General features: G+C 40.0%; 1 protein-coding gene across 29 annotated transcripts in view; it reads left to right on the top strand.

Moving 5' to 3' along the window:
* Positions 1-18,830, top strand: part of Clasp2 (cytoplasmic linker associated protein 2) — a 180,655-nt gene that overhangs the window by 68,844 nt on the left and 92,981 nt on the right. For all 29 annotated transcript variants that reach the window (XM_060385138.1, XM_060385132.1, XM_060385124.1 and 26 more), the window contains 2 exons: positions 10,540-10,619; positions 18,180-18,272. In XM_060385138.1, coding sequence (XP_060241121.1) covers positions 10,540-10,619; positions 18,180-18,272 — 173 coding nt within the window. The remainder of the gene's footprint in view (positions 1-10,539; positions 10,620-18,179; positions 18,273-18,830) is intronic.

Genomic DNA, 18,830 nt, shown 5'->3' with positions numbered 1-18,830 from the left:
ATTTATAAAGAGTAGAGATTTATTTTCCCTAGTAAAGAAATGCTGGACAGTGTGTCTTGGTAATGGCACGTGCTGAAAGGCTTCCTGCTACCGACAGCACTACATGCCAACAGTGTCGAGGTGTCTTTCCCTCTTAAGAAGGGAAGTCCCGTCCAAGCTCCGCTTTCACCTCTCTCAGAGGCTTAGCTTTAAACACCATCAGTCTGAATTTGGGGAACACAATAGGCATCTGGCACAAGAAATTGCGGGGAACACTTTTACGTGGTAGCCATGATTTTAAAAGCTATTTTTCTTTTGATGTCATTTAGGCTGTTTGCAAAGGTCATACTGTTGGGGAGAATGCAAATCTTATAACATGACATTTTTGTGTCTTTGTTTTATAGAAAATTTCACTGAGATTACTTAATTAAAAATTATGTCTTTACATAATTATTTTACCTTCTCCACTTTTGTATATATATGACAACCTTGTTAATTTTTACCATTTTGATGTGTGAAAATGATTTCTTTTAATTTGTATATTCTGTCTGCCTTTACTTTTGTCCAGCAGCTAGCACATATTTGCTAGACCTTTAAAACTTTTTTTACATTTATTTACGTATTTAATTTGTGTGTGTGCACATGCACACACGTGAGGGTATGTGTGGGAGAAATTGTTCTCTTCTTCCACAACGTAAGTATCGAGGATCAAACTTGCAGCAAGTGCCTGAAAGACACTGAAGCACCTCAGTGCTTCCCAAAGACTTTTAGTGTGCTTTTAATTCTGAGACATATCAGTGTGCAGATAACACTGACCTCTCACTCTTGGAGTTTATCTTGTAATGATCGCATCTAATGAGGTTCAGAAATGCTGCTTTGTCTTAACAGTTTATTGACTTTTTAAAAATTGATAGATTCTTTTTTGTCATTTAGTCTTTTGGCATTTTTGTAACAGGCTTCAACTCATGTTTTTATTATGATATTTGAAATATCTGCCCTTTTCTTTTTGACTCCAGTTTTACCTTATTCAATAAAGACTTCATTAAGAACTCGGTAGTTGGGGTGCACTCCTTTAATCTCAGGACTCAGGAAGCAGAGGCAGGCGCATCTCTGACTGAGTTCGAGGCTAACCCTGGTCTACAGAGTGAGGTCCAGGCCAGCCAGGGCTACGCATAGAAACCCTGCCTTAAAACAACAAAACAAAACAAACAAAAAGTTCAGTGAGGACAGTAAGATTATTAAACTAGTCTTAATTTCCTGTAACAGTGGGTTTTTTTACATTGATTTTAATATACTTGGAGTTCCTTTCGTATGAATTTGCTCATCCTAATGCTCCCTCCATTTTATTTATACATGGTCAGTTAGTTAAGTCAGTATAGTTAAGTGAAACATTGTTTCCTTCATTTAGGTGCCTTTATAACCACTTTCAGTAATTTTCTTTTCTTTTTAACTTATAGTGAGTATTTTTCTTTTTTTTTTCTTTTAAAAATATAGGATTTTTTTTTTTTTTCTGTGTAATTTCCCTGGCTGTTCTGGAACTCACTTTGTAGACCATGTTGGCCTCAAACTTCGCCTGGCTCAACTTTCCATACTTTTTACTACAAAGAATTTTATGTGTAGCACAGTTGGTAAATTATAAACACTCAGTACTTGCATGTATAATCAATACTTCCCCGTATTTGTATAAATTCTTTGTCTTCAGATACATTTTCACAACTATGTGTTTGTGCAGAAAACCATAAGAAAGTAAATGTAAGATATGACATTTCACCCCTAGTGTTTACTTCTTAAGAGTTGGAAGGCATACTCAATCATGACCATAATACAGTTGTCGTACACAAGAAGCTTCTGTGATGTCATCTCTGAAATAGCCCATCCCCAGTTTTAGCTTCAGGACCTTGAGAATTTAAGGGTCTAAACCAGTTGTCTTTTTAGATTGTCCTAAAGGTCTGATCTTTGTGATGCTATTTAACTTGTTCCTAGTGCTCATTTATTTTATGTAAATTTATTTCTAACATACATCCCTACCTCTCTATAAATGCTTTATTTCCATATTCCAATTTCTTCAAGTGTCCTAAGAAAATTTTAAAGTAACTTTTTTTGCATTCAAAGCAAGGATGTATTTGTTCTCTCCTGGATAGTTGATGACTTAATTCTTAGGTGATTTTGATTTTTTTAAATTATTATTTGTATGTTATGTACATTGGTGTTTTGCTGTCATGTATGTATGTCTGTGTGAGGGTGTCAGATCCCCTGGAACAGGAGTCACAGACAGTTGTGAGCCACCATGTGGTTGCTGGGAATTGAACCAGGGCCCTCTAGAAGAGCCATTTCTCCAGCCCGAATTTTTTTTTTTTTTTAATATCTTATCTGACTTTAGTTAGCTACCTTTTAACTTTGTGTCTGTTCTTGGTTTTGCCCACTGCTTTGTCATTCTTTTCTGCAGTGACTGTTTATTCTGTTGTTGAGTTTCTGTTGCTGCTTATGCTTCTTTTCCTCTTAATGGTTGGGCTTTGTTTTTCAGTAAGTTATTTTATCGTCAGAAAAGCTTCGTTCGTACTTTGTTTTCTTTTTATTCTGTCTATGTAGATATGACACTGTTCTGGGTCTGGAATAAAACTTTGCTCACGTCTTAGTTTTAACTTGCCCTTTTCTGTTGGTCTGAGGAAGTACAGCTACGGGCTGTCCCAGGTTCCACCTCTGAATCGGGGACTATTTTTTCTCTGGAGCCTTTTGTTTCTTTTTTTTCCTTTGCCCACCAATATTTGAAGGGGTACTTCCACCTTTTAAGTGCCAGTTAACTCTGGTCCTGGGGGACACCTACAGCAGATTCTGCAGTCTCTGGTGGGCTTAGGCATTTTTAGCTCCTGCTTACTTGTGGATTGCAGTTTGTAATGGTTTTCTTCATTTTTATGCTAGTATACTCTTTGCTTTTTTGGTGTTGTTTCTGTGGGTTTATATAGAACACTTACTTGAATATTTGCTTTAACTAGAAATCTGTTTTTTCTGAAGTCAGTGTATACTGTAACTTTTGTTGTTGTTTTTGCCTTTTGGCTTTTTAGGGACAAGGTCTCACTCTGTTACCTTGGCTGGTTGGAGCTTGCTATATACCCCACTGTGGCCTCAATCTCACAGAGCTTTACATGCCTTAGTGCTGGAATTAAAGGCATGGTTCTCTACTGTAATTCTTACTACTTGATAAATGATTTTTTTAAAGCTGGATAATGTGTTAACTATTTGTTAAATTCTGGGACGTTAGGGAATAGGCTCTACTTCATTCTTTTTTACTTTTTGTTATTTGTTTGCTTATTTATTAGATACGTGTCACTATAATCTAGCCTGTCCTGGAGTGACTATGTAGACTAGGCTGGTTGTGAACTTGTGATCTTCTGGCCTGTGTCGCCTAAAGTGCTGTGATTATAGGCATGTACCACTGTGCCCAGATGAATCAAGATTTCTTTGCTATGGTTTAGTATGTCTGCCAGGGGTCCATGTGATGCAAACTTTGCTCCTTGTGGTGGCATTATGGAGAAGCGGCATGTAGACTTGACAAGGTCCTAGTGAACGATGTTTAGGACATTGAGGGTGCTCCTATTGTAAGGGATTATGTAATTTTCATAGTTCACGGTAAAGAGTAAGCTTGGGCCCCAATTTATCTGCATTCATATCTTGCCACACTGAGTATTTTCTCTGTTTTCACAGCTAGTATATGATTTTTTTTTAATGAGGTTCTCAAGACTTTCAGACTCCCAAACTGTGTCCAAGATTTTTCTGTTTTGTTTTTTTTTTTCCAAAATTCTCAGTCTCAGGCATGTTGTCATATTAACAGAAAAAAAAATAGATGCATTTGTCATATTTAAAGGTTTCATAAATGTATAGGTCTCTTTCGAGTTTTCCATTTTATTCTTTATTTGGTCTGTCCCTGTGCTATAACCCAGTAATCATAATTATTTTAAGGTTTATGTTTGGTAGATAGTATACTCCATGTTTCTTCTGCAGGACTGTCTGAACAGTTCTTGCAGTGTTACTCACTAAGTAATTTCTGGTCAGTTTGACAAATCTCCCTTTGAGAGCCCGGTTATTACTGCTGTACCTAGGGAGACTGGACATCTTCATGGTGATAGTTTGTCCTGACATGACAGTGGAGTTTATCTTTGTTTATTTGGGTACTAGTACCTTTTGTATTGCTGTGATAAAACACCATGATCAAAAGCAAGTTGGGGAAGGAGGGATTTATTTCAGCTTACAACTTCATCCCTGAGGGAAGTCAGAGCAGGAGCCCAAGCAGAGAAAAGGACCCTGGAGTCAGGAGCTGATGCAGAGGGTCAGGAGGAGTGCTGCTTACTGGCTTGTTCTCATGGCTTGCTCAGCCTGCTTTCTTATGGCTCCCAGGACCACCAGCCCACAGGTAATATTGCCAACAATGGGCTGAGCTCTCTTATATCAACCACTAAGAAAGGGACCTACTGACTCACCTTTACCCCCATCGTGTAGAGGCATTTTCCTCTCAGTTGCATCTAGCTTTTGTTTTAAGTTGACATAAATTAGTCAGCACACCCTTTAGATTCATTTGGTTGGTTTATTCCTAGGTGCTCCAAAGAATGTTTTTATTAAACAAAGAATGTTTTTATTAAAAAAGTATGTTTTCAAGTTTAAGCTTGTAAACTTGCCACTGCCTCCAATACTTAGAAAAGATATTCCTTCCTATCTATTGTTCTATAACTAGCCTTTTTTAACTTTAGTTTTAATGATTTGGATGGTGAGGGTGCACTGCTTCACATACTTCGCATTTCTTCCTTGAGGACATTATTTCTTCTTGTACCCAGTATGCTCTTCAGCAGCAGCTATCCTTAGTACAAAGTTCTAAGAATGATCATCAGCTCAGCTCGCAGAGATGAGCATCAGCTAGATTGAAACAACCATTCACACCAACCATACAGGTGCCTACCGGATTTGCTGTATACAAACAAGTTAAGGACCAAATTGTTAGATTTAAGATAGCCAGAGGGCAGTGTTGGGCATGGGTTCCAGCCAGGCAGTGAGAGGGGGGTTACTCTGCGACCTTTGTGCCGTCATTGCACCAGTGTGTCTTGCAGGCAGGTCACCATTGTCAAAAGAAGGTTTGCAGCTGGGTTGACGTTTTCCTTTCTCTGCTAATAGCATGCAGCGGTACCTCTCAGTACGATGAGCGTTGGTTAGGAGGGGTGAAGGCAGTAGATCAGTGGTTCTCAACTTTCCTAATGCTATGACTCTTTAATACAGTTCCTCATGTTGTGGTGACTCCAATCTTAAAATTATTTCATTGCTACTTCTTAACTGTAGTTTTTCTACTGTTATGAAACATAATGTAACTATCTGATTTGCAATCCCCAAATGGTCATGGCCCCACAGGTTGAGAACAGTTGCTCTAGATAGTCACCTTCTTCTTCTCCATGTGAGTTATGTGAGTTATGTAGATGTTGTCTTCAGCAGTAGGGTATAAAACGTGCATCAGTTTGTGGAGAGCAATCAGCCTTGGTTGTTGGGAGGTTTTCATGAGGCCCTTTTGGCCAACATCTCAATTAGATGTAACCCATTCCTGGCACTGGGGTTTTATTTAGTGGTCAGAGATGTCTAGGTGAGGCTTTGTCTCCCATTATTTTGTCATTCTAGTTTAGATTTCTTTCATTTACGTGCCACCTTACTAACACACTTCTCTTTTAGTTTGTCTTTTTTTTTAGACAGGGTTTCTCTGTGTAGCCTTGGCTGTCATGGACTGGCTTTGTAGACCAGGCTGGCCTCGAACTCACAGAGATCTGCCTGCCTCTGTGCCAGGATTATGGGTGGTGTGTGCACAGTTTCGTATTCAAAGAAGCTTCTACTGAATTGAGTTTTCATATAACTTCTCAATTATCCTTAGTTTTAGCTGTCTGTCTTCCTATCTCCTCTCCTCTTCTTCCTTTCCTCTCCCCATTTGAACCTCCTATTTTAGTGCCCCCAATAACTAGTCTATTTCCCCTTCCGAGGGAGAGCCTTTTCTCTCCCTTACTTCTTTATATCTTTTTTTCTCATTTTAAAATTTATTTATTCACTTTACAATATATCTAACCTCTGTAGTTATACAGACTATAGCATGCTTATCAAAAACTTAACATCCATGTATAAATAAATACATACTTTATTTGTCTTTTTGGGCGTGAGTCACCTCACTCAGGGTGAATTTTTTCTGTGAATTTTACGATTTTTTAAAAAGAATTGAGTAATATTTTATTGTGTAAATGTACTACATTTTTCTTTATCTGTTCATTCGTTGACAGGCAGGCATGTAAGCCATTTCCAGTTTCTGGCAATTATGAATAGAGCAGCAATGAACATGGTTGAGCAACTGTCTCTGTAGTAGTATGTAGTAGTGCTGTCTTAGTTAGGGTTTTCATTGTGATGAGATGCTGTCTCACTTTCAGTTTTATTGCTGTAAAGAGACATTATGACCGTGGCAACTCTAATAAAAGAAAATATTTAGTTGGGCTGGTTAGTCCATTCTGATAGTACGAAGCATGGCAGTGTGCAGGCAGACATGGTGGTGCGGGAGAAGGAGTTGAGAACTTTACATCTTGATCCATAGACAGCAGGAAGAGAGACTGCCACACTAGCTTAGGAGACCTCAAAGGCCACACCCACAGGGACACACTTCCTGTAAATCGCACCTACTCTAACAAGGCCACACCTCCTAATAGTGCCACTCCCTACAAACACATGAGTTTATAGGTGTCATTCCTGTTGAAACTGTCACAGATACCATGACCAAGGCAATTCTTGTAAAAGAAAGCATTTAACCGGAAGCTTGCTTACATTTTCAGGGTTTTAGTCTATTATCATCATGGTGGGGACCACAGTGGCAGACAGGCAGACAGGCAGACATGCTGCTGGAGAAGTAGCTGAGAGCAACAAACGGAGAGGAAGGTGGGAGCAGGGAGGCAGTGACTGTTACTCACTGGGCCTGGCTTTGGCTTTTGAAACTTCACAGCACCACTCCTAGTGACACGTCTCCTCCAGCAAGGCCACACTTCCCGCTTCTTCCCTGGCAGCTCCTCAGATGGGGACTAACCATGCAAATATACAAGTCTATAAGGACCAGTCTCATTCAGCCTCCACAAGTGGTATAGCCTGAGGTACATCTCTTCCCAGCTTCCTGAAGAACCACGGCACTGTTTTCCATAGTGGCTATGTAAGTTTGCAGTCCTACCAGCAGTGGTTGAATGTTTCCCTTCCTTGCCAGCATGAGCTGTCATATGTTTTGTTGATCTTGGCTATTCTGGCTGGTGTAAGATGAAATCCCAAATAGTTTTGATTTGCATTTCCCTGAAAGATTAAGGACATTGAAAGTTTCTTTAAGTGCTTCTCAACTCTTTGAATTTCCACTTTTGAGAATTCTCTGTATAGATCTGTACCCCATTTTTATATTGGGTTGTTTGTTTTCTTGATATTAGCCTGCTATTAGATGTGTGGTTGCTAAAATTCTTTTTCTATTCTGTAGCCTACATCTTTGTCTGAATAATGGTGCTTTTCAGTTTCATAAGGTCCCATTTTATTGTTCTTAGTGCCTGTGCTATTGGTATTTGTTCAGAAAGTTTTTTTCCTGTGCCAGTGAGTTTAAGATTATTCCCCACTTTCTCTTCTATACTATTCAGTCTGTCTGGCCTTATGGTAAGGTCCTTAATCCATTTGGAGCTTGATTTTTTTGTTTGTTTGTTTTTTGTTTGTTTGTTTGTTTGTTTTTGGTGCAGGGTGGTAAGTACATTTATTTGTATTCTTCTACATGTAGTCATCCAGTTTGACCAGCAACATGTGTTAAAGATGCTATCTTTTTTCCAGTGTGTAGTTGTAGTTTTTAAAAAATAATCAAGCAGATGTCATTGGTGTGAGGACTAACATCCAGGTCTTCAGTTTGATTCCATTGGTCAGCCTGTCAGTTTTTATCAGTGCCATACTGTTGTTTGTTTGTTTAATCATTACAGCTTCATAGTTGAGTTTGCAGGGGTGAATGGTGAATGGCAGTTTTGTTACTATTCAGGACTGTCTTAGCTATCTCTGGTTTTTTGTGTTTCCATAAAAAACCTGAAAGTTATCCTTTCAATTTCTTTGAAGAATTGTGTTGGAATTTTGATAGGAATTACATTGAATTCATAGATTGCCTTTGGCAGGATCTAGCGCCAAACTTTAAAATATCTAATTGGAAAGCTCTAAAAGTTGATTTTCCCTTATAATAAGAATTTGTGTATTTTAAGTATTGAATTTTTACACCAAACAAATAGTTAAATGTTTCAGTTAGAGTTAGCAACTAGAACTAACTGTCTGTGTTAACCCAAGCTCAGTTAGGAGGTGGCCTACATTACTTTTAATTTTTTAATTTATTTTTACTTATTTTATGTGTTTGGGTGTTTTCCCTTCATGTATGCCTGTGTCCTGCTTGCATGTCCATAGCCTACAGAGACCAGAAGAAGGCATTGGATCCCCTGGAATTGGGGGCAATACTGCTTGCATTACTTGCTTTTCTCTTTGCTCTGACCAAGCAGCTAACAAGAGACAGCATAGGGCCAGAGTGGTTTTGTTTGACTTAGAATTTGGAAGACCTGGTGCCTGGATAGCAAGGCAGCTAGTTACCGTGTCAGCAGTCAGGATGCAGGTGCGCAGAATGCTGGTGCTCAGCCAGCTCCCTTTCACTTTTTATTCTAGCTCAGACCCATGGGATGGTGTCATCCACACTTAAAGGTGGGTTTCCCTCTTCTCTTAACCCTTTCTGGAAACACTCTTATACACATACCTAGAGGTACCTGACTGGATTTTAAATACAGTTGAATTGATTATAAAGATTAGTTATCACAATGCTCAAATTGTTTCAACTCTTAGAGCACTGCAGAGTTTGAATCTTGGGTTAGGCATACTCAGTGGATTTTGGTGAATTAAGAATAAGAAAATAGGGCTGTAATGATGGCTCGTTGGTTAAGAACACTGTTGTGGTCAGGGGGGACTGCGGAAACTCACAGACTGTGCTATGACTGCGGAGTACCTGGCCACAATTTGGGACAGTATACCACTCCTTCCAAGGAAGGGGACATTATAGCCCCCTTTCCCTTGTGGAAGGAGGGGAGGAAAGAATGTAAGTGCTGGAGGAAACAGGAAAGAAAAGTGTAAGGCTGTGAATGTTCTTTCTAGGCATCGCGTGGCTGTGGCATTCTTCTCTTACAGCCACTTTGATTACACAAGACTGGGTCTTAGCCCTGTCACAGAGGGCGGGGCTTGTGATGCACCAGTCGTCCCTGAGGGCTTACACTTAGTGGTCGATGTGGGAGGGAGACATCTTCAGTGGTGTAGCTCATGTTTCTGTAAACAGACTCTGAAACAACCCGAATTAAGCACTTGCCCCCCCCCAAAAAAAAAAAGAGAGAGAGAGAGACACAACAGTAAAAAGACACAGCTTGGAAGAGAAGGGAATCAGAAATAATGGAAGGGAGAACAAGTGAGATAAGGGGGTGAATATTACAGAAATAAATTATGTGTATGTAAAAAAAAAGTGTAAACACATTATTGTATCCAATTAAGATGCTAGTAAAAACCCTGTAGAACCTTAAAAGAGGTGTCCTTCAGTCTAGGACTCTGCTGTCTATGAAAAGGGTTAGCTGACTGGTGCTGTCTTTGGAGCACAGTGAGTGGGTTCAGCGGGGGTTAGGAAAACTCCTGACTTGAAGGAGCCATCTGTCAGACTTACTGGAGCTTTACCTACAAGAACAGGAAGGTCCCCACAGAGAAGGAGGAAGTCCCCAGTTCTTGCACTTTCAGTCTTTCGCTAATATCACCTGATGACAGTAACAGAAAATCATTAAAACTAACAGAAATGGCACTTTAGTAGGTTTTAGATCCAACATCTCAGATAAGAATAGCAGTGGAGCTGAAAGATAGTAACTTAACCATCAGCTCTTAAATAGCTGCTGCTTACTAGCTTACCATATTGCTTTTCTGGGTACAATATGTGAAAGTTCATATAATTAAATTTAACTCCAAAACCCTCATTTCTTTCACATGTGTTTCTAAATAAAGCATCTTATATAGATTGTTTCCATTGTTTCTTGTCATTTTTTTGAAATTTAATGTCTTTTAAAATTTTCAGTTGCTGATTGAGTTAGGTTTTTTGAGACAAGTTTTATTTACTATGTAGCCCAGGCTGGCATTAAGCTTGCTGCAGTCTGCTGCACAGCCTTCCAAGTGCTAGGATTACAAGCTTGACCATCACACCTGACCTACTGTTCAGTTTTTACATGGTTAGCTTTTCCCTTTTATTTGTGTCCTTGGTAATGCATTGATGTTTGTGGGGTTGGACTTCTGCCTTTGTGTTAGGAAATAGCCAACTACTACCATGTGCCTTGACTTTTCTGGAAGTTGTCCTGTTTTGAAACGTTTTCATGTACATTGGAATATCCTTCAAAATTGTGCTGTTGTTCATATCAAAGGGATATTTCACATTGTCCTTATTGCTAAGATACCTAAAAATATACCTTAGAAAGCCAATTTCTTTTTAATTAACAGGTGCTTCTAAAGAGGGAGGGGCTGGAGCGGTTGATGAAGACGATTTTATAAAAGCATTTACAGATGTTCCTTCTATTCAGGTAAGGTTTCCAGGGAAGTGGCATCCCCCATGATACTGTCTCTGCCGCTTCATGTCCTTTTTATCTCCCTTTAAAGTTTTTTATTTGGGCGTATAGCTAGATGGCTCATGGGTCGAGCACTTTGTAGTGTAAGCCTGGCAAGCTGGTTGCCCTGAAACCCATGTTACAGTGCAGGGAGAAGACCGGCTCCACAGTTGTCTTCTGACCCCGCCCCCCCCCCATGGCCACATACACACACACACACACACACACACACACACACACACACACACACGCACACACACCATACACAGTGAGAAGAGACATAGCAGACAGTCTAGTAGAGCCATTGTATCTAGGATAAACGTTAGAATGACATAGTTGTCTTCTCGAAGTGCTGCGGCCTCGAAAAGTCATTGGAGAAAACGGAATGGTTTTGCACAACTTTGGTCACAGGGCAGCCCTGGCACACCTGGGACAGTTTGCATTGTTGAGCGTGAGCGCTGCAAACAGTACACTTAAGGGTTAAAGCTGCAGGGACACAAAATGTATAGATTACATTAAAGTCTTTATTTTATCCAAAAATAACTTTTCTCTAACAGTCAAAATGTATGCTTTTTCAGAGCATTCAGTCCACAGAGGTGAGCATCTTTCTTTGGTTGGCCCACGTGATCAAGCTCACTGACATCTTAGCTGGGATGGTGGTGGTGCACGTCTTTATTCCCAGCGCTCGGGAGGCAGAGGCAGGCACATCTCATCTGTAGAGTGAGTTCTAGGACAGCCGGAACTACATACAGAGACCCTGTCTTGAAAAAAAACAAAAAGGAAATTTTAAAATGTTTAAAAAAGTTTTCCCTTAAATGAATATATGAATGATACAGTAGACATTATCAAGCCATTAGTTATTGTCATAATTAGATTTTCAAATTAGTTTTTCAGCAAAGCTTAAGTAAAATTAAATCCATGAATTAATCATATTACATTGCAATGTCAGTTGTAACGTTCATGTTTTTGAAGTAATTAGTTTTGACCCCAGGGAATGTTAGAGCCTGACAAATAGAGACCTGACCGTTTTCCCCCTGGGTATAACTAAAGGACTCAGAAAGAACATACCCTCAAGTAAGGCAATCATTCATGTTTAATGAACAGGTAAACACAATGTGTTTGCAGCACTCCTACAAATGACATGACCTTGTACCCATTGTTTCTACAATGCTCAGTTTGTAATTCTGTTCCGATGTTGATGGTATGAGTAGAGTTCATGTGTCCTTTCCTTAATGAGGTTCTGTATGTTTCAAACTTTTTGCTACTCTGTATTATGCTGTAATGACGGTTGTTGTTTATAAGATTTATTTGCTTGTCTGTCTGTCTGTCTACCTATCTATCTGTCTGTGTGTCTGTCTATCTGTTTTAGGTTTGGTTTGTTTTCCAAGACAGAAAACTGCCTGTGTTGCCCTGGTTGTCCTAGAACTCGCTCTATAGACCAGACTGGCCTCAAACTCACAGAGATCTATCTGCCTCTGCCTCCTGAGTGCTGTGTTTAAGGCATGCTGTTTATAAAAATTTTTAATTTATCTGTAAGATGCTTTTGTTCCCTAGCTTGTTTTTAAAATAAGATCTCGTGTAGTCCAGTTTGTTCTTAAATTTCTGATCCTTCTACCTCCAACTGCCAAGCATGCTGGGATTGCAGGTGCTACCATACCTGGCTCTTATAGGAGCTTCTTGAGGTGTCATATGTATGGAATTGCATAGCTACAGCCCTTTCGTTTTACTAGATTTTGCTATAAAAGATTATTATACCACTCTTAAGACAGATAAGGTTGGGTACCTCATTTTGAAGAGTCCTCTGGTGTAGGAAAATGCTTTATCTCACTTTCTTCTATGGTCCTTCCTTACCGCCCCCCCAAAAATATAGAGAGAGGCAAAAGAAAAGAGAGAGTCTGAAAAAGAAAAGTGAAATGTGCATTTCCTCACACACTGCCTGCCCTTCTTATCACTCAGAATGCTGCTTCTGCTATAGGGGTCCCTGCTGAATGTGGCCTTGAAAGATTGTGGAGCTTTATTTGCATACAACCTTACACTGTGAGCTGTCCTGCTCACTCAAAGGAAAAGCAGGCCTTAAGTTATTGAAGGTCTTAAAAAGTTACTGGAAAGCTTTAAAAATGCTTCTGATTTGAGTGCATTTAAAATCTATTTTTTCTCTTAAGATGCTTCCCTCTCCCTTTGTATTTTGTAGCCTTTCATATAAAGGAATGGTTAGTGTTCTAGGAACAGTTGTGAAACTTGGCTGGATGTGATCATTGTTCATTGTTCTGTATGTTCCACCAGAATTGGGTTATTACAGTATCATGGCTGCCCAGCCTTGGGAAGGAGAACAGGCTTCCCAACCACCCATTGCATCACCATCATTGCCCCTAGAGACTCTGTTTCTTCAATGCCCATGCTATTATTAAAGTAGAATTTTCCTTTCATTAAAGCTCTAGCATAAATGGTGGTGAGTTAACTGTGCTTGCTGTCCTCATTGTCCTTCACGGCTTCTGTGAGGTCCTGGCCAAATCCTTGCTGTTGTTATGTGTTGTTGTGGACAACAGACCACCATTACCTAAGGATCAGCTGCACTGGCTGCACTGTGTTTAGAATGAGGAATGGTTACTGTCTACCCCAGGATACTGTGATGATTAAATTTGGCAATGCCAGGGAATGCATGGTAAGCACATGCTAGCTATTACTACCACCCTTAACACTAATACATTCTTTTTTTTTCTCCCATCTTTCTTCCTTTATTTTTATTTAATAGATCTTAAAATTAAAATATAATGAGTATTCCTCCTTTGCACTCTTCCCTCCAACTTTTTCCATACTCTCCTTGGAGCTCCCTCTCAAATTAGTGACCTTATTTCTTATTATTATTGTCACATTATGTAGAGATGAACTGAGTCCATTTTTGTTGATTATGTGAATATGATTACAGGCTGACCATTTTGTATTGGTTAACCAGTTAGGGACTGGGCTCTTGGAGACGCTGATTCTCCATCTCTCAGCAGTCTGTAGTTGCCTGTAGTTCTTTTGTCTGTGTAAGACTTTTCTCCTTCTACATTTGCATGTCTGTTGATACTCTCATTGTTTGGGCAGCTGTTTCTCAACAGACTTCCTGGTGTTCTGGCTCTTAAGTCTTTCCACCCCTCCTCTGAAATATTCCCTGAACCTTAAGTGTAGGAGTTTTACTGAAGATGTACCCATTGGGACTGGCCTCCCCATGCCCCCAGATCTCTGCATTGTGTCTAGCACGTGTGTGTCTGCTGCCTCCAGAATCAGAAGAGAGCTCTGGATCCCTGGGATTGGAGTTATAGATGGTTGTGAGCCACCATGCTGGTGCTGGATATTGAACGCAGGGCCTCTGCAGTAGCAACAAGTGCTCTTAACTACTGAGCCAACTCTAGCCCCAGTTGTGTTTTTTTGTAATGGTCTTGGCTTGCTGTAAAGAGAAGATTCTTTGATGAGTGAGATAAATTACCTGTGGATGAAAGGATAAGTTTTAGAATGGAAGTTAGAAATTATGCAGTACAATGGCAGTAGCAGGTTATCTTCTAAGATCCATGACCTCACAGTGCAGAGCAGTTGGCTAGGTTCCGAGCAGCAAGCATGTTTTTCCTCCTGCTGTGTGTCTAAGTCCAATTAGACAACAGTTAATCACCACAAAGATTCGAGTTACTACTATTGCACCTTTATTTAGGTATTTGCCACACTGGTCAGGGTTCCGATTCATAGGCACCACTACTGTATAGGATCAGTTGCTTCCCTTCCTTGCTGGCTTCCATCGTACTTCTGGCACTATGGAAGCTAGAACACAGGAAGGAAGCTTTCAGATTAGATCCAGATTAATTTATCCAAGCCTTATACGTTCTATGTTCTGGGTTTTCAGCAGCAGTGTCTTCCCTTCAGCCTCTGAGGGCAACAGCAGTAGCCTATATTACTTTGGGAGTCATTTGGACTACCCTGACCAACAACTTGAATGGAGGCTTCTCATGCTTGGTACTGTGGTTTCTGTTCGGGAATCTATAGCTCTTGTAGGGAGCATTGTTAGCCAAAGCCCAAGTGGTGTAACTTCATCTAAGCGTGGCGTGTGTGTGTGTGTGTGTGTGTGTGTGTGTGTGTGCGCGTGCGTGTGCACACATTACATGTAATTTAATTTTAGATAAGTATAAAATAGCATGATCCCTTGAGGCTTTGCCAAACAATCTTGGTGTTGTCACTCAGCTTTTCTGTATTGACCTCCCTCCACTCCCTAGTTTATAGCCCTTCTCCCCATTTTCCCAGTTTCCTCCTTCATATTGTACTTGGTGACCTCCTTTTCATTTGGATGAAAAATCAGGTTTAGTTTTTGGTTTTGTTTTGTCTTGTTTTTTTGAGATATAGTTTCTCTATGTAACTGTCCTGGCCGTCCTGGATTCACTTTGTAGACCAGGCTGGCCTCGAACTTCCAGAGATCTGCCTGCCTGTGACTTCCAACCATTGTGATTAAAGGTGTGTGCGTCCATACTCATCTGAAACATCAGCTTTTTTTTTTTTTTTTTTTTTTTTTACCACCTCTCCACCTTCATTCATGAGTTACCTACCTCACATACTGAATTTTTGTTACCTGGTCAAATTGCTTTCTCCCAGTCACTGGCTGCAGTGCCCCTGTTGCTCATGACCTGCATACTTTGCACAGTGCTCTGCCTCTCTGGCACACAGAGGTCCCCAGCAGTCATCTTTTCCACTGGCCTGTGCTTTGCTTCTCACCCAGGCTTTGGTGCTGCAGGCTCTTGCAGTAACGTTGTTCGTAATGCATTAAAATCTTGTGTTTCTGATTTTTAAATACTCTGCAAAAACACAACTATAGATATTTCTAAACTTAACAGTTTTTCTCAATCTCATAGCCCAGAAATGTCTTCTGCAGAAAGGCAGTTACACAGCACACAGCACAAGCGCTTAGCAGTCTGACATCTATGCTGTTAGATTATGTTGGCGCCCTTTTGGAAGTACTTGTGTTCTGCAGCCATCAGAGGGCTGCCCGGCTTGGTCCCTATTGCAGGACCATTGGCCATGGTCCAGGGCCAGTGCTCCACACCTGCTATTTTCTGATTTCTTACCACACTCACAGAGATCAGTGACCTTATGTGAGTTCCAGCTCCTGCTTTTTAGAGGCTTCTTGCTCTCTAGTAAACATTGCTAGGTTTCACTATTTAAAAAGAAGTGGACTGGTAAGATGGGTTGGTACATAAAGGAGCTTTCATTAAAGCTGCCAACCTGAAGTTGAACTCTCAAACCCACATGGTAAAAGGAATGAACCAGTTGCACAAATGAAAAACTGAGTGAGAGGTATAGTTTAGTGGCAGGTACTTGCGTAGCATTCACATGGCCGCTGGTTTGATTGCCAGAAATAGAGGGGAGGGAAAAAAATCGGTGTGTGTATACAGTGTGTATGTTTGTATACATTTATATGTATGACTACATATTCTCTAAATGCTGTTTTTAGGTCCATATCCTTTCCTGTTGAGCTCTCTGTTCTTGATATTTTTCTCTTTAAAATGATGTCATTTAAAACATTTTTTTTCATGCTGGGCATGGTGGTGCATGCCTGTAATCCCAGCAGTCAGGAGGCAGAGGCAAGCGGATCTCTGGGAAATTGACCAACTTGTTCTACAAACCATGTCCAGGATAGCGAGGACTCTTGTTACACAGAAAAACCCTGTCTCAAAAATCAAAACAAAACAAAAAAATTTTCACAATATATTTTCGTCATATTCTTTCCCCTCCCCCCAGAATCTTCCAACTTCCTGTTCTTTTTCTCTCATTAAAATAAAACAAAAGTGTTGGAGAGATGCCTTGGAGGTTAAGAGTACTGGCTGTTCTTCCAGGGGTCCTGAGTTCAATTCCCAGCACCTATATGGTGACTCACAACTGTCTATAACTGTAGTTCCATGGGACCTGATACCCTCTTCAGGTATGCAAGCATACATGTAGATAACACACCCATACACATAAATAAATAAATCTTTCAAAAGAGAAACAAGAACAGCATACACAAAAGGCATGGAGTTCATTTAGTGTTGATGCGCTATTCCTCAGCACAAATACTGCCCTGGAATGTGATGATATACCCAGTGTCAGTCTTACAAAGAGTGAAAACTGATTTGGTGGGCAGGAGAGATGGCTCCACAGTTAAGAGCACTTGCTTCTCTTGCAGAAGACACAGGTTGGATTCCTAGCACCTATATGATGGCTCCTAACTATCCTTAACTCCAGGACCAGCATATCCAGCAACTTCTGATCTCCACAGGCACCAGGCGCACATGTAGCACATGTGCATATATGTAGGCAAAACATTCATACACATAAAATAAAATTTAAAAATTGGAAAACAGTGCATGTGTGTGAAGAAAACTGATTTCCCTCCCCAGCAACTGTCAATTGCAAATAGCTTCTTGGTTAGAGAATCCGTTTGCATCTTCCTATCTCAGTACTGGGATGTTTGTACTTGGTGTTTATTTCTAAGTCCACCTGCATTAGCATCCTTACCTTTTTCTAGCTTCAGATCACTTAACGTTATCACAGCACCTAAAACCAACTGGGTTAATCTTCTTCTTTCATTCAGTTTGTTGTAATAGTTGTAAATCAGTGTTTTCCCATTTTACTCCCCTCCTGTTTGTCTGTTTCACATCTATTTCCTTTACAGATGAATCATTCTTTATTTGGCCAATTAAATATTCACACTCAGTTTTATTTGGCATTTTCTTTCAGGGGTCTCAGAGACATCTCAAACACAACTTGTTTAAAATCAGAATCATAATTTCCCCTCCGACACTTGATCTTCCCGTGTTCTTTACGTGGAAGCCGTTACTCAGTCAGCTAGGGAAGCTCGAAACCGAGAGCTCTCTGCAGCTGAGTCCTAACCCAGTGTTCTTACCCGTGGGAGAGGCGCAGGGAGTGCGGGGAGAAACAGCTTAAGAATGACACCGTTAATTTCTGTGGTGACCTTTCTCTTCTTTCATGGTTTAGAGAATGTCTTTACATTGTCTTCCAGTGTAGCACCTTGTACTACAGTTAGGCATGCTGTTTATAATAAGTATATTTATCACGTGTCATAAATATATTTCTTATAAAATGTTGCCACAAAGACCTGTTTTGAGTTTTGTCTTCCCTTTTGTGGTGACACAATGTAGCCAAGTAAGTTATATGCTTACTCTATTTTGGCACTAGCAATTTTTTTCAACTAGTTTTACAAAACTAAAGTAAAGTATGTCTTTTAAACAATATTTTATAATAGTATATGAATTAATTTTTGAGATACTGCTTCTTTATGTTCCTCCTTGGACATCTGCTCCATTGGATGTTTGAGGTTGTTCACATGGGGACAAGTAGGAAAGGGGGCAGCAAGAAAGGACATTGGGGCATCTGTTGTCTGTAAGGGTCTCCATTGAAAGTGGTGGTAAGAATGTAAAATGACCTTGTTATATAAAAGGCTATTTCAAACACTGGTGCTTAATTTTGTTATCCACACCAAGAAATGTTGCTCTAATTTTAAATCTTTTCTTTAAGATCTATTCTAGTCGAGAACTTGAAGAAACGTTAAATAAGATCAGGGAAATTTTGTCAGATGACAAACATGACTGGGACCAGCGTGCCAATGCGGTGAGTTTTTCATTCTTTGTATTTCCCATCTCGTCTAGTTCAAAACCTGAAGAGACTATGTGTTGAACTGGAGCACAAGCTGATAGTGGTTATAATTAGAATCTGATGGGTACCGATTCTCTGTGGGAAACATGGAATTAATATGTAGTATCAGCTTTACACTAAGTTTTTCTTCTATTTTTGCTGATCACATCAGTGCCTGACCCACAGCCTGGTTGTCTTGTCTCCTTGGGTTGTTTGTGAGGTTGAGAGAGTTCTGACCTAGCCTCTCTCGAGTCACATCGCTGCTTGTAGGCACCATCGTCAGTGCACCCTGAGGCAAGAGGACGTGCCAGCATTTGTTCAGCATTAGCATAATTTCACAGCAGTGTGTCCATTCATCTGACTGTCTGCTCTCTAGTGACTGTAATGAACGTGGGTGAATGATTGACAAAACTTTGATCATCCGTAAGTTAGGAATAAGTTATTTACAGTAGATTGCTTGAAGGAAGTATTTGATGACTTAAAATAATGGTTGTGTTGACTTAAGTTCTATATTGTATTTTACATTTTGTGATG

Source organism: Meriones unguiculatus, chromosome 6 (assembly GCF_030254825.1).
Source record: "Meriones unguiculatus strain TT.TT164.6M chromosome 6, Bangor_MerUng_6.1, whole genome shotgun sequence".
Lineage (NCBI taxonomy): Eukaryota > Metazoa > Chordata > Mammalia > Rodentia > Muridae > Meriones > Meriones unguiculatus.
The sequence above is the reverse complement of the archived record's forward strand: the minus strand, read 5'-3'. Positions and strand labels throughout refer to the sequence as shown.